The sequence below is a fragment of the Xiphophorus hellerii genome, chromosome 20 (genome assembly GCF_003331165.1).
Source record: "Xiphophorus hellerii strain 12219 chromosome 20, Xiphophorus_hellerii-4.1, whole genome shotgun sequence".
NCBI classification, from domain to species: domain Eukaryota; kingdom Metazoa; phylum Chordata; class Actinopteri; order Cyprinodontiformes; family Poeciliidae; genus Xiphophorus; species Xiphophorus hellerii.
This window is the reverse complement of record NC_045691.1, coordinates 1,565,967-1,587,102: the sequence shown is the minus strand read 5'-3', so window position 1 is coordinate 1,587,102 and position 21,136 is coordinate 1,565,967. Positions and strand designations below refer to the sequence as shown.

The 21,136-nt window shown below is 39.6% G+C and overlaps 2 protein-coding genes across 7 annotated transcripts in view; one reads left to right on the top strand and one right to left on the bottom strand.

The window, feature by feature from the left end:
* rspo4 (R-spondin 4) overlaps positions 1–4,997 on the top strand; it is a 41,435-nt gene extending 36,438 nt beyond the window's left edge. The window contains exon 5 of the mRNA XM_032549468.1: positions 3,718–4,997. Within this exon, the coding sequence (XP_032405359.1) occupies positions 3,718–3,833 (116 nt within the window). The 3' untranslated portion in view covers positions 3,834–4,997. The remainder of the gene's footprint in view (positions 1–3,717) is intronic.
* Positions 4,998–14,054: 9,057 nt separating this feature from the next.
* The window catches only part of chd6 (chromodomain helicase DNA binding protein 6), a 65,740-nt gene continuing 58,658 nt past the window's right edge, over positions 14,055–21,136 (bottom strand). For 5 of the 6 annotated variants that reach the window (XM_032549222.1, XM_032549226.1, XM_032549227.1 and 2 more), the window contains exons 41-45: positions 17,846–18,475; positions 16,697–16,936; positions 15,984–16,124; positions 15,598–15,702; positions 14,055–15,188 (exon numbers count right to left, since the gene is read on the bottom strand). In XM_032549222.1, the coding sequence (XP_032405113.1) occupies positions 14,184–15,188; positions 15,598–15,702; positions 15,984–16,124; positions 16,697–16,936; positions 17,846–18,475 (2,121 nt within the window). In that variant the 3' untranslated portion in view covers positions 14,055–14,183. The remainder of the gene's footprint in view (positions 15,189–15,597; positions 15,703–15,983; positions 16,125–16,696; positions 16,937–17,845; positions 18,476–21,136) is intronic. The other variant, XM_032549228.1, reaches the window with a different exon arrangement.

Sequence of the window (21,136 nt, the reverse complement as noted above, 5' to 3'; positions counted from 1 at the left end):
ATCAATCTGCGACAAATTAAACTTCACCAGGAATCACTCCAGCAGAAAAATCAGGTCAGGGAAAAAGATTTGACATTTTCTGCTTCCTTTGTATCCTATTCTCAAAAAAACAATATACGACTGTTCAAAAGACCCGTAAATGGTTCAAGTTTGATGTTGAGTACTGCTGTTTGTATTACTTGATTTCTGTTCAGCGGTACTTTTGTCCCTTAAGGCATACCGTAGTTAGGACAGTGATGACGTCAGCACACTGCTGTAACCAACGTTGCTGATATCTGGTTTGCAAGTTCGGTAGCTGAGTCGCTGTGGTAACACGTGGGAGAGATTTGCAAGAGATGTGTGTTTTCCTTAGAAGTGTGCGTCAATGATAAGTGTTGAGACGCTTATCAAGGACACACACTCACAAGCTTTTACACACCTGGCATGTTTCACTTTCACACTTTGTAGAAATAGAAACTTTAGCTGACGTAACACATGGGGTGATCACTGGGCGTGTCTTAGATATAAGGGATGGATCGTCCGTTTTTGATCAGATGCTGTATAATTTCGGTTATATTCACTCCACAACAAATTAGCCTGTGAGGGTAAGCGTCTCTCTTTTCTAGCGCTAAAAAAGAATAAAAAAAGTAAACTCTGATTATTCTGTGTTGGCTGATTTCCTGTTCGTGTGCTCACACGTTTTTGGTCCGTCGAGTTTAAATTACAACATAAGTAAGTTACGATATTTGAGTGTTTACTGCAGCTAATTGAGTGAGTTGAAGTTTATTCGTTTGCTATTATTTCACCGGTTGCTAAATCAGAGCTATCTGCTATATGTGTGTATTGTAGAGCGTTGTGCTGAACATACATATCTACTTATCGGGAGCAGAGGCATGGTTGTTAGTTAACTTGTCTTAGTTAGCTTATTAATAGTGATTTAGAGGTTGAGATTAGTTAGGTTTATCTATTTCCTTCTTAGGTCATCTAAGGTATAATAACTTGGTGTAATGTGTAATGATAGGACACTTATTGATAGGAATGATAGGAACTTATTTTCTGTATTTTTGTTTGTTCTAGGAAACCACACACACACACCCTCACCCAGACAAACCGAAACACACATTTATGCCCATCCATGTTCACTTGGATCAAGATCTGTAATACAGTTTGGAATACAGAACCATTAAAGGATCCTGCCTCGTGTCTTCATTATTCCATCTGCTGCACCTCATCCTGACATCTGGTCCTGAGCTGAATCCTGGCCTAAGTGGTGTTCTGGCCGACACTCCAGGTTGAGAGCAGTGATAAACACGAACAGTGCCTTACAATCCTTCAACCCTAGAGCAAACTCACCTACGACACAAAAAAAGAAAACCTTCAAAATGTTCTCACTTCTGCAGTAAATCTGATTCTTTTTAAACTGCAGCCAAAGCAGGTGAAGCCAGAGCAGCAGCTTCTCCATCCAAGCCGGACCCGAATCCTCACACCTGACCTCATACATGAGTTATGATGTAAAAATGTGAAAATATGTAGCAGTGTGATCTGGAGTCCCTATGCTGTAAAAGCATCGTATAATCCGACCTCTGCAGCCAACCATCAAAGCAGCGATACATCACCCAGAATATTTACCTGACACTCCACCTGGAGGACTCTTCTTCTTCTTCTTCTTCTCCTTCTTCTTCTGCTGGCCAAATGATGGATAAGTTCCCAAAAATCCTGCGGGTGGCGGGCCTGGACCGCCATCTGAGGATGGAGAACCTGAGACGCATCAGCAGAGCCAGAAAACATTTTTCCTCCCGACATTTGAAGAGTCACTAGAGGAAAAAAAATTTACAATTTTATTTATTTAGAAAATAGGATCTTGTAAAGCCTTATTAAAATAAACTCCTCTTGTTATTGCTTACATCTGGAAATTTTGCGCATGCCCTCAACGCTGGAAGGCGAAAAGACGATTCTTTACTTCTCATCCATAGCCGCACTGCAGCTGTGGAACAAACCGGTCACTAAATGAAAACCTGGAGATGTTGGCATCATTAATTTAGTGCTTTGCGCCACAGCAAAGGGAAAAATAAAGCAGAAAAACTGTTCAACTCAAAACCACTTTTGTCTCGCTGTCTGTGTCGGCTACGCTACACACAGACTTGTTGCCATAGCAACTGACAACAACGCTACGGTACTTTATGTTTCAGGATTCAACACCAAAAACCATGAAAACATTTCTCACACTGCTTATTTTGCTATTATAGATAAATGATTGCTGTGGTAGATTAGCTACCGCGACTATTAGCTAAGCTAACACAGAGGTGGTAGATTAGCTACCGTGGCAATTAGCTAAGCTAACAGAGAGGTGGTAGATTAGCTACCGTGGCTATTAGCTAAGCTAACACAGCGGTGGTAGATTAGCTACCGCGGCTATTAGTTAAGCTAACACAGCGGTGGCAGATTAGCTACCGCGGCTATTAGCTAAGCTAACACAGCGGTGGTAGATTAGCTACCACGGCTATTAGTTAAGCTAACACAGCGGTGGTAGATTAGCTACCGTGACTATTAGCTAAACTAACACAGCGGTGGTAGATTAGCTACCGCGACTATTAGCTAAGCTAACACAGCGGTGGTAGATTAGCTGCTCTACTGATGATCTGTCAGACTTGGCGTGTGGGTCAGCTGTTTTTTATTTTTTAACTGAACTGAAACACATCAAATTCCACATCACATCTACATGCTAAGGTTGTCATAGTCAAGCTAGCATAACTGACGTACTTCCCTCTCCCTCACTATTTTTTTCATGATTAAAACTTTTTCCTGACGCGTTATCTAGATGTCATAGTGTTGACAATTAGTAGCAAAGCACTGCGTCCCGTTTTCTTTTATATATCACATACATTTTAGCTTTAGGACATTATATTGACAACTTGACGGCTAATGCTAGTCATTGTAGGGTAGCAGCTTTCTGCCCTCCAGCAGGGAGATGGGGCGGGACGTTACGCTGCAGCGGGTCTATAGATCTTTTTTATCATATTTTCTGTTTTAATGTAAGCAATTCAAGTTCAATTCAACATAATTTAAACCATCAGTGGTCAAACTGGGCAATTTAAACTACTGACAAGCTAAAAACTATCAAATTAAAAATGCAAAAGTTTTTAATTTACCCCCCTCCCCCTTAGCCCCCCTCCGCCAATTTTTGGGGGTAATCAGCTGTTTTCTGTTTTGTTGGCCAAAATATTTATCATTTTTGACTTCTGGTCAAAGGCCGAACAAAATCCTTTCCTGGGCTAGAAATGGACCCCAGGCCACACATTAGGAAAGGATCATGAAATGTTCTGAAATATAGAAAAATTTATAACTTTTAAGACACAGCTAATATAAATCAGTCAATAAAGTTTATTTGTAGAGCATATTTAAGCAACAAGGCAGTTTAAAATGCTTTACATCATAAAAACACAAAAATAAAGTAATAAAAACGTCTTACAGCCACCAATAAAGAAACCAGAAACAAATATTACATTTTGACAAGTGCTATCATCAAAATCATGTTTCATTTATTATGGCTCAACTATAACCAGGTTAATTTTTAGTATCTGTCTGTCTGTATCTGATGCTAACGATGCTAACGATGCTAACGACAGATCAAACGCGGTTTACCTGAATGAGGTGAATCGATGGGAGCCGCAGAGAGAAAAGACAGAAATATTTGACCTTCATAGTTTTCATGTCCAATTTTTCTCCTCCGCCTGTCAGAGAGAAGACCGAATAAAAAAGGAGGACTTGGCAGAAAGAGGGAGAGAAAACGACTGCGACTCCTCGCCAGCCTGTCGGCTAACGCAACAACAGACTCCATCAGCGGCGGCGCCTGAACCGGATCCAGTTCCATGTTGGCCCGCCGAACCAAAACCAGAACCACCGAGGACAAAAACAACCTGAACCGACTGTTCACTTTATCCCCATGATGTGTGAATAAAATGTGTTTTCCAAACATTAAATCAAAGTAGGAGCTGCACTGATCTGAATTTACCTCTGATTCGCTTTTTAATTCAAATTTTGGTCAAATTTATTGCAAACATCATCATCACAAAAAAACCCAAACTGGGTTAGATTACATGAAAAATAAATGTTTGTATAAAAGCGTCAAAGTGAAATATTATCCACTTGATTTGGAAAAAATGGCCCAGTTGTCGCTAATCTCAGGTTGTGATTACATTATTGCTTTGGGTGCTAAAATGGCCCAGTCAAAGTCCAGATTTCAACCTTATTATAAAAAACAAGAACAAAAACTCAAAGTTAGTGCCTTTTATTTATCACTGAAGAAAGATTGGAGATTCGACTCAGCATGAGAAATGATGCGTTCAAAGCAGTCGGAAAACTGGAACGCGGATCTGGGAATAACAGAGATTACTGTCATGAATTTAACAGGATTTACTGACGAACAATGTTTCCCCTCCAGAGCCGCCATGTTGGATGTTTGAGGAATGAAACTTAAAACTTCAGGAGGTTCCCCAGATGTTTTTATCCAACTTTGAACTTGTAAATTTTGAATATATTGGAGAAAAAATGGGCAAAAGTGCAAATAGTCTCTTTTTTTTGGGCATGAAAATTTTAAATTGAATAATTTTTATGAGGTTAAAATTGACCAAAAATATTTTCTGCTGCACTATTTCCCACAATCCACAAATAAGCCAGTAAAATATCTGCAGAACTCCAGCTGGATTATCTTCAAAGGTTTTTATTTTGTAGTTTTGGTTTATTTCCTCTAAGTTTGACCAAAGATGAAAGAAAGGAGTTTTTCTGGTGCATCTTAATGGCTGATAATAATAAACGCTGCATGTTTAGTCCAAACTATCTCGCAGTTTATTCGTTTGTCAGTTTGTGTGTAATATAATTGAGCTGTATACATGATGTAATATTTTGATGCAGGATGATTTATCTGATATTGCACAAGTAAAGCTTGCATGACAACATGTGAGTTCTCTTACTTTTTTTTTCTCCAGAGCAAATAAAATCTCTTCTTTTTTCCCACCAAATGAATATTTATCACTTTTTTAAAAGACGAAATGGGAAATTTTTCCACAACATGAATGTGTTTCTCTGTAAATGTGTATTTTTATATTATCACAGATTATTCTGGGTTCAGATGTTCACAAGCTTTTAAAAAAATCATTTAAAAAATGCCAAATTTCAGACAATTTGATTAATTTCACAAAAACTGCACATTTCATAACTTTTCTTCTCAAGCATTTTTCCTTGAACATGTAAGATTTTTGATTTTGTTTGTTTTATTTTCTGATCACCACGAAATAATCTGACAAGATTAAAACAAGCTGCTATTGTTTTAAACTTTGGGATGGTGTGATTTCTTTCTCAGTCATTTCATTGTTGGCCAACAGGGGGCGCAGTTGGTAGCGCTGTTGCTTGGCAGCCAGTTTGATTATTTTCTCTTGCCTGATAACTGCTGGAGAAAAACTTGCGCCATATAAGTTGTAGTGCGTTTTGGTAATATCACAGAGTAATAGTATAAAAGTATTGTTAGATGTACGCCATTGTAGATTAAAAAAAGTAGGACATTTCTTCAAAAAGAAAAAAAAAGAAAAAAAAGTGAAATTTTGAGATTAATCTCAGAAATCGTCCAGAAAAAACTCCAAGTCAAAAGTGTCTGACAAGAAACTCAGGACATTTTTAGAGATTCTATTAGAAATGTATATAAAACAAGTTTCTTTCTACACTTTTTGCTGAGATTTATTTAAAAATTTCTGAGGTTTTTTTTCTTGCAAATTCCCAATTTTTGTAGCTCAACAAATTCAAAGGTTTTTCTAGAAATTTTCTGAAATTAATCGAAACATTTTTTGAGTTTTTTGTCACAAATATTCGACTTTTGGAGTTCAGCAATTGCGAAGGTTTTTCCAGAATTTTTTCAGATTAATGTCAAAATTTTCCTAACAGTTTATCCCAAATTTTCAACTTTCAGAGCTCAGAAATTTCCACGTTTCTTCTAGATATTTTTCTGAGATTAGTCTGAAAACTTCTGAGAAAATTACTCGTTTCTATCTTTTCTATCTACAGTAGCCGTAAAACACCATCGTAGATCTGAGATACAGGAACCCAGATGAAGGTTAAATATTCACCAAACCTTAAATTTAGTCATCAAGAACATAAATTAAATGATCTACGACAGACGAGGAGAACTTGAAAGTCATCTTTTATTGCACGATAAAAGATCACACATACCATGTTTTGACTTGTCAGATTGGTCCACATGGGAATATAGAGCGCTATAGAGAACAATAAGAAAGAAAAGTAACCAAATGAGATAAAACCCCCATGAAGTCCAGGTGATTTACGTATTCTAGCTATGATGGGTTTGCAGCGTCAGGATCAGATGCTTCCTGTGACCTTTGACCTTTACATTGCACTTTGTTCAGCAACGCCAACCTGACTGAGCGGTGAGTTTATTCAGACACCAAACTGCATTTGAAACTATATTCATCACTGACTGAGGTTTTATCGATCTTAAGACAGACCTCTGTAAAGAATAAAACAGGCACAATAAATTGATAAAACTTTCAGATTTGATGTTTTAAAGATAAAATTTACACGGTAAAAATAAAACCAATCTAAACTGGGAGAAGAGTCTGGTCTCTGCTGGGAATCTGGCAGAAAACAACAACCTGACCCAAGAATTTTATCTGAATATTTAAGAATAACCAGGAATATTTAAAGGTGAACTGGACTAAATCTATTTTCTCAATGTGAGGTTTTCCAGATTTTATCCTTTTAAGCCAAAACACAAATAAAAGCTGCAAAATGTTAAAAAGCAAACTCAAAACGAAAGCTGAAGGATGGATGAGGAAGCGCACAACCTGCCTTCTCATGAATTTAAAATCATATTTTAGTTGATTCTGCAGCCAGTTTTTTTCTTCTGGGTCTGAATAATCTTTGTACAATGGAGTTTAGGGCCCAAATAAAAAAAATAAAATCTAAAATTATGAGAATAAAGTCGTACAATTATGAGAAATCGCAAAATTACGAGAATAAAGTCAAAATAAAACGAGAAAAGTTGTAAAATTACGTGAATAAAGTAATAATTAATCAAGTTTATTTGTATAGCAAAGTCAAAATAAAACAAAATTTATCTTTATTCTCATGTGAGTTTATTCTCATAATTTTATGTTTTTTTTATTAATATCTTCTTAGCATGGTGCTAATACAACGTCGCATCTTTCTGTATATTTATTATTTTCGGCCATTTTGGTGCCTAAATGCGAACAAGTCTTGAGAGCATAAAGGAAAAAAACCCAGCTGAACATTTCCAGCTTCCAGACTGAGATTATCCGTCAGGCAACAGAAACACAGATCCGTTTCATTTCCATGTGAACCAAAATGTTTCTGTATTTCAGGGTAACAAAAACAGGAATCAATCAGTCGTGAGACAACAATGTAAAGACAAGAACTGTACAATAAATACATCAGAGTTTTACACGTTGAGGTGACTTCCATGAAAAAATAAACACTGTTGACAGAAAGCACGTGGTCGCCACGAGTCCGTTTCAAGTCTTCACACGAGAACAGGAAGTGATGCGCAGCCACAGCTTCATCTTTATTTAAAAAATAAAATAAAATAAAAAACAGATTGGATGAAACAGAAGAAAACAGAAGGCATCGTGCAGCTAAGGAATGCAGTGAGGGTCAAACTACCGACTTAACAGATGCTACTTCATGTTCCTGTGTGGTTTTCCTGCCGGTGTCTGAATTTCAGAGTTGAATTTAACCTAAATGTGTGATTTAAAATGTGGTTATGAGGTGTAGCTCTGAGCAGTCAGTATCTTAACTGCAGCAAATTCAATTTGAAAAATACTTCACAAGAACTCTGAACATGTAAGCATATGTTCCTAGATTAAAGAATCAGTAAAGAGCAGGTATGGCAGGACAATAAACGTATCACAATATAAGCGTTTCATATCAGTCAACATTGATAATTACTGATCAGTTTTTTGTTTGTTTTAAATATGTGAAATACTGCTGAACTGGCAGTGTGACGGTTCCTGTTTTATCCAGTTTTCACTCAACTCTGTTGTTTATTTTTAAGCAGTTAAGAAGCAAAACCTTAAACTGCTGCAGCGCCGGTTACTCAACAAGTTGTCGCTAGGTAACCAAAGAGTGACTGAGTTAGTTGATTCCACCAACCTAGCTTAACTAGCAATGAGAGGTTGAGTAGCTAAAGTCTTTCCTCGCACTACATCTCCCAGAATGCTTTGCAGTTATGGATCTGAATTATTGAATATTCTATCTATTGATATTGATCATCTGTTTATCACAATATATGTCTGTGTCCGAATTCAAGGTCCTGAAAAAAGGACCCGGTCTACGTGGGACGGGTCCTTCACAGACTGAACGACGACCGGAAGAGAAAAGCTGTGAATTCGGACAGGTCTGGTCTTCACCAACTGCCCCAACTGCCCCAACTGCCCCCGCCTCAGCGCAACTCATGTTGCCTAGCAACCATGACAGCATGAAGCAGAGAGCGGCAAAGAAAATAACAACGCAGCCAAAGTTTGTTTTTCAGTCATGCATTACTCCTGATTTCTGTATTATTCTTCAACTTTTATAGTAAATGCTGTTCCATAGGGAAAAATTAATCTGTTAGTTTGATTCTAAAATATTCAAACATGTATAGCACATTTCTACCAGGAATAAATATAAGCAAATTATTCAATTTCAAATATAATACTCTCCAAATCTCGGATAAGCCATTAGTTAAATAAAACTAGTTTGTTTGAAGGCTTAACTTTAATCAATCAAACTGATTTGATCAGGAATAAATGAAATACTTTAGTAAACCAAACATTTTACAACCAGATATTACCTGTCTGAATAATATCGGTGTTTAACTTCCACTCATTATGGAAAGCTAGTGGGAGTTTTTGTAACAATGTGCCGGGAGTCAGGCGTTCTGCTCCGGTAAACCCAACCTGAGCTGCCGGCCAGCTGGCTGCTAGCGCAGCGGCAGCAGACAGCAGGTGATGTTTTGGTGAACAGAGCAGATATTGGAGATTTACACACTGACATTCACTTTGTGTCATTTAAAGTGTAAAACAACTAAATCATTTGCCGCTCTTCACCGCCATTGACGCTCTGCCTGATCACCCAGTTTGGACCCGCAATGAATTATGGGATATGGCGGGCCATGACGGACACACCGGACCCATCCTTCAAATCGGGGGAAGAGGAGAAATCATTTGGAGGAATCTTCGAATTCGAACAGGCCTTTTCGCCACGCTATGACATAATCGGCCTACAAATCCGTCCTTCGCAGGAGGCAGACCCTGAATTCGGACCCGGCTCTTATCGGACCTGATTTACTGTCCAGCCTAGGAATAAACATCAGCATTTATCGTATCGTTTAGCATTTATCGTGACAAATTTTGTGATAAGAATTTTGATTTAACAGTAAATTTCAGTTAATATTTTTAAAAAATGATTTAAAGTGTTTTTACTATTTTCAGTTTTTTTTTTTCACAAGTACATCAATATATCTGTACATTTCAAAATATTGTGATTTTAAACCCAATTTAGATACGCTTATTCTTTCTCCTGGTGAAAAAAAAAGTTTAGATATAAAAATAGAACAAGTGAAAAAGAACAAACGACTCCTGGCAAATGCAGCTCACACATTTACGCTAGGTTAGCATAAATGTTAATCTAGCATAAATGTTAATCTAGCATAAATGTTAATTTAGCATAAATGTTAATTTAGCATAAATGCCAAGTTTGCCAGTTGAAATAAATCATGTTTTACTATTGAGGTGTTTTAAGATGGTGGTTTTATGAATATATTGCTCTGTCTCGCTTTCAACTGCAGGTCAGATACTGACTGCTCAGAACTGCACCACACAACCCCACTGTAAAAAAAATAAAAAAATAAAAATAAAGCGTTAGGTCAATTTGTACCGAAACTACAATGGTGTATTAGGACTATAAAAAAAGAAGAAAAAAGGGAGTAAATTTCCACCAAAATTTGCTAGAAAACTCAAATTTGGAGATTAATCTCAGAATTTTTCTAGAAAAAACTTAGGAATTTATGAGTTTGAAAAGTCAAATCTGAGAGAAAAAAATTACATTTTGAGATATAAAAAAATATATAGAAAAAACAAAAATTTCTAAGTTAAAAACTCAAAATATTTTAGAACTATTTAGAAAAAAAATCTCAGAAATCTTCTAGAAAAAAAACAAACAAGGAATTTTAAGTTTAGAAAGTAGAAAAATTTAGACAATTTTAAACATTCAAAAATGTTCTGAAATTTTTGAATTTTAAACTTTTCAACTTTGAAAAGATGAAAATTTTCCACCTTTGAAACTCAGACATTTCCATGTTTTCTAGAAATTTTCTGAAATTAATCTCAAAATTTACGAGTTTTTGTACCAAATTTCTGACTTTTCAAAAAAGTTTTTTGGCCAAAATTTACCCCCTTTTTTTCTTTTTTTAAAAAAAAAATCTACAATAGCCCTAATGACGCTGTCGTAGAAAAAACAGGTCATATTTTAACGATCTCTTATTTGGTGACCCCGTCGCCATGGAAACAGGACAAAATGTGCAAGTGAAGCCACACGAGGGAAAGTGTTTTAACTTTAGAGGCACTGATACGCAAACGTTTGTGCTTTGAGGGACGACTGATTGGCCTTTTAGGAGTCGATGTACTGAGTTAAAAACTGCGCTATGTTTTGTTTCTGTTGGGTCTCCATTAAAAAAATAAAAAATAAAAATAAAACAAAACAAAAACGCCACCGGGCGGTGAGATGTAACAGACCAGCTATACAAAGACATACTAGCTAGAAATAAGGCATTTCACTTTGACGAATACAATGAAACTGAGGAAAAATAATATTTGGTGAAAGTTTGGCAAAAAAAACAAAAAACAGAAAATATAATAAATTATATGGAGCCACAAACTTGTGACAAGGCAACAACAACGGACTTTTTCTTTTTTTTGTGACCTGTCAGGACGAAACACAGCAGAAAGTGTGCGCATGCATGCACACATCCAAACTTTCTCCCAGTCGCTCACAAGCCGCAACGGAAAAAAATAATAATAAAAAATAACAGGTTCACAGGACGCTGTGCAAAAAAAACAAAAAAGACGTTTTCATGGATGAAAACCGGAGATACGGAAAGCCGTCGACGGAAACATTTCCACCCTGTCGTGAAAATCGGAGTAGAACCAGCGACTTGCATCCTTTTAATGTACAGTACAGTCGGTTTGCTTCCCGGCGGAAACAGGAAAGAGATGCATGGAGCACTTAAAAAAAAGACAGCAATGTACAGCGAGAGATTTACAGATGAAATATTACATGTTTGAACTGCAATCTGAGGAAACAACGAGGCGTTCAGTCTCTCTTTTTCTCTTTTCTAAAATCAGGGCAAAACCTCAAATTGGAGCTTCAGATCAAAATTCGAGTCTTTTTGCACTTTTCCCAATGATTTCAGGAGGAAAACTCACCCTCTTCTACCCACTGTTTGCATCTACAACTGCCTGCTGCTGCCCCCTGGTGGCCGGACTGAGCTCCTGATTGGACTGGACCACTTTTTTAAAGGGGAGGAATCTCCCAAAGTGACTCTGTGGCTTGATCCGAAACAAATCCCATGATTGTTCTGTGCTTTTGAATTAAAGAGCAGGAGTTAATTTAGCTTTTCATGTTAGCAGTGGAAAAAATATCAAAATAAAGTTTAAGTTGGTGCAGCCTTTTAGTATGGAAGAAAATTAGTGCCATAAAAAAAAAATCAAAGTTTTCTTTTCTCAGAATTTTGACTTTAATCTCAGACAATTAAAGTCAAAATATTTTTTTTCCAAGAGGCACTAATTCTGCTCCGTATTTTAGTGTTATGTTTTGTCACAATATATGTTATAGCTAAAAAAACAATAAGAAAACTCGGTTTTAATTAGCCTTGGCTGCACTTTTAAATTATTTTTTTTATTAAAAATTTTGAATGCAGGAACTTTAGAAGACATTTTTCTGCAGCGTTTTATGGTTTAGCGTCGGTCAAATCTGGTGGGATTTTATTTCAGATTAATTCGGATGGCAGTTTTCTTTTAAGTATTGCACATGTTTTACACTGAAAAAACAAACAAAATCAACATTTTTTTGTCTAGTTTCTAGTGCAAATATGTTTGTACACTTGATTAAGACAAACTAACTTATAAGTAACTTTTCTGCAAGATATAAAAAACCAGTAGTGTCCAAACGTTTTGCCAAAAATGACTAATTTAAATTATTAGTGTTCCACAAATTAATTCAATTAAAAATGCAGGAATTTGTCTTTTTTATTATTTTATGGTAACATTTCTATGAAATCTGTAAATCATGAAAAAGAAAAATAGAAAATTTAAAATTGTCATTTGTTTATTTTCTTGATCAAATTTTTACCACTCTTGACTAGAGGGCCGAACAAAATCATTTCATGGACCACAAACGGCCCCAGGCCCACACTTTGAGCACCCTGTTTCAATTCCTACATATTGGTGAAAAAAATACTAGTTACAGATGAAACATTTGAAGACATTTTAACTTATAACATGAGCAGATTATTTCAGTACTTTTACATCAATATTAAGGGATTATTGACCTAAAAAAAATGCTAAAAAGTTACTTCTAAGTTAGTTTTGTCTTAATTCAAACATATGAATATATTTTCAGTAGAAACCAGATGAAAAAAAAATAGTTTTGGTGTGAAGTTTTTACAGTGCAGAGGAACCATTTTGGATCGCTCCCTTCTTTCGGTTCTCCCTCCTGTTTTCAGTCTGGATGCAGGATGACGGGGAAGAATACGGAGATTATTTAACTCTACTCGTGTTTTCTTTTCTTTTTTTACAGTGGAGTGGAGAGGGTGGGGGGGGCGGGGTTTCTGGTATATAAACAAGTTGAATATAATCATCATCATCATCATCATAATAAAAGTCTTTACATGGACGTTAACTTACAGACTCGGCACAAACTTTACACGGCTGCTCAGCGGAGAAGAGAGCAACTTACGACACTGCAAAAACACAAAACCTTACCAAATATTTTAGTCTAGTTTATTGTGGAAATATCTTATTACACTTAAAATAAAACAAAGCTAACTTACAAGTAACTTTTCAGCATAATGTAGGAGCTTGTTTTCAGTAAATGATTCATAAATATTGATAAAATAATCCACCAGTAGAACTGGGACTTTTTCACCGTATTAATAACTTAATACTTGGTGTTCAAAGTGTGGCTCAGGGGCCATTTACGGCTCCTGGACTGACTATTTGTGGCCCCAGACTGAAATTCAACAATAATAGAAATCTATAATTGAAATCTTGTTAAAATACAAAGTATTTCCTTTTTTTTGCGCAAATGAAATATATCTAGTTCCAAACCTAAACTGACAAAATTATTAGTATTTCTTCAATAAACACCTGATAAGTATTTATTTTAATAAGAAAAATCTGCAAAACCATAATCAGGTTTTGGCTCTACAATTATTTAAAATAAAAAAGGAAATCTGACTACTTCATTAGTTTAAAGTATTATGTATAGAGCTGAACCGATCCGATATTAATATCTGTATCGGCCCCGATATTGAAAAAAATTTTGATCTGGTATCGGTAACAATGTGTCGGATCTAATCAGTCTCATTCTGTGCTTTATTATTTATTTTACATCATATTTAGAATTCCTAACTGCGCTTTCTGATCCATTTGAAGGTTTTTGAGGTTTATTTTTAAATAGTTTCAGTTTCTTTATTATTTATTTTACATTTTTCTGTTCTACTCCACTGGACTGTCTGAACAAATTAAAGTTGTTTTTACATGCTTCACCAAACGTGTGAAGATATTTATTTCTATATTTCAGTGTCAAATTAATTTGTAATTCAGTACATGCACGTCTATGTTTTAAAAAAAGAAACTATTCTTTTTTTTTTTCTGCCTCTGATCGGCTGAACCTCAGATATCGGTCTTGGTAAAAACTGGATCGGTGCGTCCCGAATTACACTGTAAAAGTTTTTTTTTGGTCCTCAAGTCCAAACGTTTGGACACCCCTGATGTAACACAAGCTCTTATTTCTTCCTGAAAAGGTTTTTATCAGTTAGTTTGGTTTCGTTTTAAGTGTGATTGGATATTTACAGTAGAAACTGGACAGAAACATTTGTTGATATTTTGTGTTTTTGCAGTGAGACGCAGGGAGACGATGTCCTACGCCGCCTCGCCGTCCCGTCTGTCCACCTCGTCCCCCGTCTCCTCCGACCCGTCCTCTTTCTCCTCCGGCGCCGCAGCTTTTTCTCCGTGGCTAATGGAGTCCGGTTCCGCCCGGCCGGCCCGGCTGTCCTCGCTCGGCGGCGAGGCGGACGAGGACGCGGTAACGGTAACTGTACTTTCTCTCTCCTCCGCGTCTCCCGATTTCCCCCTCTCTCTCTCCTCCTCCTCCCTCGCCCGTTTCCTCCTTCTTTTGGGACTTCCCGGTGCGCCGTCGCCGCCGCCCGGCGTCACGGCGGGCAGCGCCATGATGCCGCCGTGGGGGAGGAACATGTGCGGGTACAGCAGGCCGTGCGACACGCCGGGGATCAGGAAGGGGTTGAAGGTGTGATGCACTCTGCTGGTGGAGGTGATGACGGCCGCTGCCGCCTCCGCCGTTCGCTTGGCGCCCTCTGCTGGCTTCTCCTTGTCGCCGCCGCTCTCTCGATCGGCGGCGGCGGTCGTCGATGACGGGCTGGCTGCCTCCGACGCTGCGGTTGTCGTGGTGACGGTGGATGCAGAAGCGGAGGCGGTGGAGTGCGGCGGCGGCGCGTGCGCCATCATGGTGCCGACGCTGAACAGGGCGTGCTGCGGGATGGCGGCGGCGCCGTGTGGGTGCGGGATGCCGTGCAGCATCATGGGCAGCATGCTCAGCCCGTTCTTGGCGTCGTCCGCCGCCGACCCGCCGCTCCCCGCGGGGAATCCGTGTGGGAATCCGGCCGCCATGATGGGGATCCCGGGGATGGCGCCGCGGAGGTTCTGCAGGGTCACGATGGAGTCCATGCTGCCGATCAGGCCGCCGTTCATGTAGAGCGGCGGGCCGAGGCCCGCGGAGGCGGAGTCCGACACGGACAGGAGCGGCTTCGGCATCTCGCTGCGCGGCCGTCGTCCGCGGCGACGCGAACCCGGGTCCCGGTTGACCGGTTCCGTCAGGATCCGAGAGAACTTCCCCTCAGGAAGGAAACCCTGGAGCAAGAGCCGACATTCAGGAACATTCAAGAAACCTTTTAAACCTCTGAGATAAAAACAATACAAAGAAATTCAGGTTAATATGATGTTATTTATTACTGCTGCAAATGTTTTGTGATAATATCTAGATTAAGAAGGGAAAAAAAAAATTTAATTTAGAAAAAATTACCCAAATTTCAGAAACGTTTAGCATATAAAAAATAAGATGATCAATAAGTCAATAATGAATAATAAATATTCATTATAAGGAATCAATCCTAAATGTTTTGAAGTAGAATGAGCTTCAGGTTCAAACTGAAAATTAAACACAACAAAGAAAGTTACACAAAAAAAAATCCCCCCCAAAAAATACACAAATAAATAAATCTCCAAAAAAGAAAAAAAAAGAAAAAAAGATGAAACTCACAGAGTGTTTGACCACGTCCGCCCAGTCTGGAGCGACGAAATACTCCGAGTTAGCATCAAGCCACCTGGAAAGCTCCTTGATAGCCGGAGCCATAGCGCCACCAAGCTGCAGAGAGAAGCAATGCAGACAAGAAAAGTAAACAATACAAAAAACCCTGAAAACTGATGACTCCTGTATGAAAAGTCAGTTAAAACTAACAAAAAATGAAATTCTGGATCCTAAACTAATGTATCTGAAAGCTGATTTCAGTTGTCCCATTTTTCTGTGGTCAGCTTCTATCTGGATGGTTCTGACCCACCTCTGTTTTAGGGTCAAACTGCAGCCTGACTGAAACATAAACGGTATTTATTCCAGTGTGTGTGTGTGTGTGTGTGTGTGTTATCTACCCTGCGTCCTGTTCCTCGGTGAACTACAGGAACTCTCTCCTCCCCCGTCAGAGTGTTGATGTCCAGCTTGGTGGGATCTTTGCAGCGATGCCTCCTCTGTTTGGGACGCTCCACAAAGCCGTGCAGGAGACTCGCTCCCGACTGACCAGCAAAAAACGAGACGAAACAAAGTCATTAAAACATCAACGTCTCCATGGTACGTTTTAAGAAATGGTTTGGAGAGTCACAACAAGGCTGCTTCATCAAGTCAGTGTTAACATCCAGCAGGTTTGTGGTCTGCAGCGCCCTCTGGTGGCCTTCTGCTGAATAACTGCTTTAGTTTGTTTTGTACGGCCGTTGCTCCGATTTTCTGCATTTCCATTAACCAAAAAATTTAACAAATTGAAATTATGAAAATAAATTCTCTTAATGGAAACACATCAATTTGGAAAAATCACATGTTTTTCAGGCGTACTAAACAGATGAACTTTGCAAAACTGCAATGAAAACACTTCTATCGCATCTCAGGAGTCACATGACCAACAGCCGGATGTTACTGTTGGCTGAAACACTGTTTATTCAAAGAGCCCACAGGTCTACCCACTCCTGCTGCCATACTCTAAACCATCTCCATCAGTCTCTCGTTAGCAGCTATTAGCTAACCTGGTGGAGCTGCGGGTCTGCTGCTCTCCTAAAAGCAGTTAACTTTCATCTGAACCAACAGAGATACGTACGTGAGCGAAGGCCGGCAGATCCATGCTGTAGCCCGGATTCTGTCTCAGCCACTCGATCAGGCCTTTGCTGGCTGCTTCCCTGTCGATGGCCACGATCTCTGGCTGAGGAGGCGTCTGGGTGGGGGTGGGGGTGGAGGAGGAGGAGGGAGTGGGAGGACCAGCAGGCCGCTCGGACGGAGACGGGGACGGTGAGGAGGTGGAGGACGACACGGAGGAGTGGCTGATGGCCTCAACCCGAGTCTGTAGGTGCAGATGTTTAAAGTGACCTGTTATTCTTCCTTAAACCCTAAATCTATAGGCAACAATAATAAATAATAATGAGATTTCAGTCTGGTCAGTTATTATGAGCTGTTTTAGAGTCTCTGTCACTTTAAATCCAAATAAGCTGCTTCTGGCCACGCCCCCAACTCAACGTTTACACTCTCACATGAAAATGGCTGCAAACAGATGCCAAGTTATTCAACTGTACATCTTTAAAAAAGAAAAAGTGGTTGGAGGAAAACAAGATGGAGACAACATGAATTGTGGATTATGTCTTTGTTTCCACCAATGAGGAAAGAAAAGCAGAAATGGAGCCTCCTGCACAACCAACAAGACAGGTCCAGGTATATTCAGACAGTTTGTTTTTCATCTGAAACAAAAATTTAAAAAAACAACAACAAAGAAGAATAGTCTTTTGTTTACTAAACCAAAGTGAAAAGTTGGATAAAAACCCGAAACAATAAAACGAAACAAAGATAACAAACTGCCTCAACATACACGCAATCAACAACAAAACATTTGTCTTTTCCAGCAGCCATTATACAACCAACCAAAAGTGCTGGAGTTCTGCCAGGGTTGCTAAGTAACAGGAAAGCTTGGCTGGGGTTGCTAGGTAACGGCTGCCTGCTGATATGTGAGTTTACGTCCTGGACGTTTTCTAAACGGCTCATTCTCAAGACACCAAAAAACATTAATTTATTACCAAAAATCAGCAGGGTTTCTTTTTTTAAAAACACTTGAGTTGCTTTTAGAAACCCAAGTGGAAAAACAAAAACGTACAAATTTAAAATTTTGATTCTCCTTTGAACTCAGATTCTTTTGGGTTTTCCCCATTTCTCCTCAGTTTTTCTACCTGTTCGGACTCTACGCCACGCCCCCTCCACCCACCTGTGCCTCCGGCAGGTGCAGCCCCCGGCTCTTGGCGAACTCGGAGTACAGAGCCTCCACGTTTCTCCGTCTCCCTCTCCTCCTCCTCAGGGAGTCGTCTCCCCTCAGGCTCCCGTTGACGATCTGCCCTGTGACCGGGTGGATGAGCCCCGCCTGCAGAATGCCGGACATGTCGATCCCCACCGAGCCGGGCAGCGGCGCCGTGATGGGCGGCAGCTTGTGGCTGCCTCCAGCGCCGGCGTTGGGGTGGCCCATTCCAGCGGCTTCGTTCGTCCCCGCGCCGCTCGTGGTGCTGATTTCTCCAGAGGATTTTGTCAGATCTATCGCCGCTTCCTGCCAGCCGTTCAGCATGGCGCCGGCGCGGTGGGACAGAGCGGCCACCGCCGCCACCTTCTCTTCGCTGGAGCTGCTGGCAGCGGCGGCGGCGCTCGTGTGGCTCGGCGATGCAGACTTCCCGGCTAAGATCTTTGCGGCCGCGGCGGCTGCGGCGGCTTCGTAGTCGAAGGACCGGCGTCCTCCGGCCCGTTTGAGCTCAGGGAGGAAGGGAGGAGCCACGAGCCTCTCCTGCAAGAGAGGCAAGGAGGTGAGGCGCCAAGCTGCGCGCCCACATGCGGCGCCCCGCGGCACGTACTGTCCGGGTGGGCAGGGTGGGTGAGACAAGAATGGGAGAGAGATGATGGCTTTGGTTAAACACACATATGGACTAGACACAACGAACGGGCTGCTGTGGATTCAGACCTGGGTGAGATTCAAAACTGATTGAAAGCAGCTTTAACGATATTCACATTGCATGTTACTGTTTACATCCGCTGGAGGGCAAAAAGACGATTCTTGTACTTTTCAAATCCTTCGTTTATCTCGCTCTCTGTGTCGGCTACACTACACACAGACCCGTTGCCATAGCAACCTACTGACAACAACTCCACTAATGTTTCAGGATTAAACACCAAAAAACACGCAAACATTTCCCAAACAAAGAACAGAACATCCAGTAAACAACAATTTTATGTTTTTAGGCTTGATGCTTATTTTGAGATTATTAATAAATGATCGCTGTGGTAGATTAGCTACCGCTGCGCTAAGCTAACACAGCGGTGGTTGATTAGCTAATTTAAACACCTGCTCTACTGATGCTCTGTCAAACTTGGTGTGAGGGTCAGCTTTATTTTTAATTTTTGTAACTGAACCAAAACACACAGGATTCCACATCACATCTACATGCTAAGGTTCTCATAGTCAAGCTAGCATAACTGACCTACTTCCCTCTCGTTCGCTAATTTTTTTAATTAAAACTTTTTCCTGGCCTTGTTATCTAGTTGTTGTAGCTAGGCCTGTCACGAAAACAAATTTTGCTGAGCGATTGTCTCAAACATTATTGCGATAAACGATAATATTGTTTGAAGACCTTTTTACACTGATTTAATGGAAATGACGTAATAATGCAGGCGATTTCCTGCCAAAGATAGATACACTTTATTTTCAAAAGAACACTAAACACTGGAACTGATAAACAAAATAAAACAACCAAAAACAAAATGGATTCTCAGTCTCCATTAACAAAAAATTTACTTGAATAAAGACTAAACAACATAAAGCCAAAGTGGAAATAAATACTGCATTCAATCAAGAGTGCAGATTATGAAGTCTGTATATTATGTTGCCCTTCAGTAATAATTAGATTTAAATAGAGAAAATGGGCACATCGACTACCTGATGCAATAGTTCACACTACAAGGTTTTTTTGCCCTGATTTTCCCCTTAAGACAATGTTAGAACGCCGCTGTTCTAACATTGTCGTAACCGATCATCCTGTAGTGTTTGGTGTGTTACGGAAGATCACCAGCCGCTCCGATCTAAATCAGGGGTTTTCCCCGACTGGGAGCTTAACTCAGCCTGTTGAATGTGACAGGCAGCCAATCAGAAAGCGCGGATTCTCCTCCTGCTTTCTGAGGGTAAATTACGGAGGGGAATCCCAAACATCTGACACGGCGCAACCCGAAGTCCAGGACATTGGAGATGATACGTGGAAACAACATTAATGTTTATTCAACATGCAAAGAATATAGAAATGACAAGAGGAGGAGTTGGAGCGAAATTGCTACCGCAGTTGATAAACCCGGTAACTTTTCAGCTGTTCTTCGTTAACGTGACGTAAATAGTTTATAATGATTTTCATTCAGTCAGGACTTTACGCTGACACTAGCCACATGCATTGCAGGTAGATTGTAGTAAAGCATTGATTAATGCCTGGTTTTAAAATTAGTTCACTGGACTTGTTGCCATTATTTTGTGCCCATTGTTGGACACCACACGGCAGGACCGAACCCGATCGAACCGTTATACCTAGGATTTCTGTCGGCTAATGTGTGGGTCTGTCAGGTTTTGGAAATGGGCCGACAATCGGCCTGGTGTGCGCTGAGCTTTACACAAAGGAAATGAGGAAGGGAGGGTCAGTGGAGAGCACCGGAGTTTAGCCTTTTTTCATTCAGTGTCATTAACTGAAAGAGAAAAAAACCGGAAGAGACGATAATGCCGATAATTAAAATGAGGTTGATAGTTTTAATTTATCGTACGATTAATTGATTTATCGTTTATCGCGACAGGCCTAGTCATAGTGTTGACAATTAGTAGCAAAGCACTGCGTCAATTTTTCTTTTATATATCACACATAGATTTAAGATTTAGCTCGTTATATTAACAGTAAAACTAATGCTAGTCATCGTAGGCGAGCAGCTTTTGCCCACCAGCAGGAAGCTGGCAGCAGGATGTAGCACGTGTGTCTTCACGCTGCAACGGGATCATCTACCCAAGACTGATATCCACATATAAAAGCTTTACATGGTACAGAATAAGCAACAAAGCAACATGTTGACAGGAGGTGATCAGTGCTGCAGGACTAACTGAAGATAATTCAACATTATTTCTTATTTAATGTTTTTAAAACACTGCAAAATATCTACATATTTATTAACTAATTTGTGTTTATTGCATTTACAGTGAATTCATTTAGTCAAGTTTCAACAACAAACTTCAGGTTTTTCTGGACCAAGAATACTTGGTAAGATTTTTCAGTGTAGTCACTGGATTCAATGAAAAAACACAAAATCTGAGTATTTTTGTCTCATTTCTAGTCCACATATCTTAGTGCACTTGGAATGAGACAAGATTAACTAAAAGTAACTTTTCTGGAAGCTGTAGGAGCTTGTTTTGAGTGAATATGGTTTTGTGTTTTTGCAGTGTAACATCCTCTGGGTTTGAGTTTCTGATTATTCTGCAGCAGACATTCTTTTT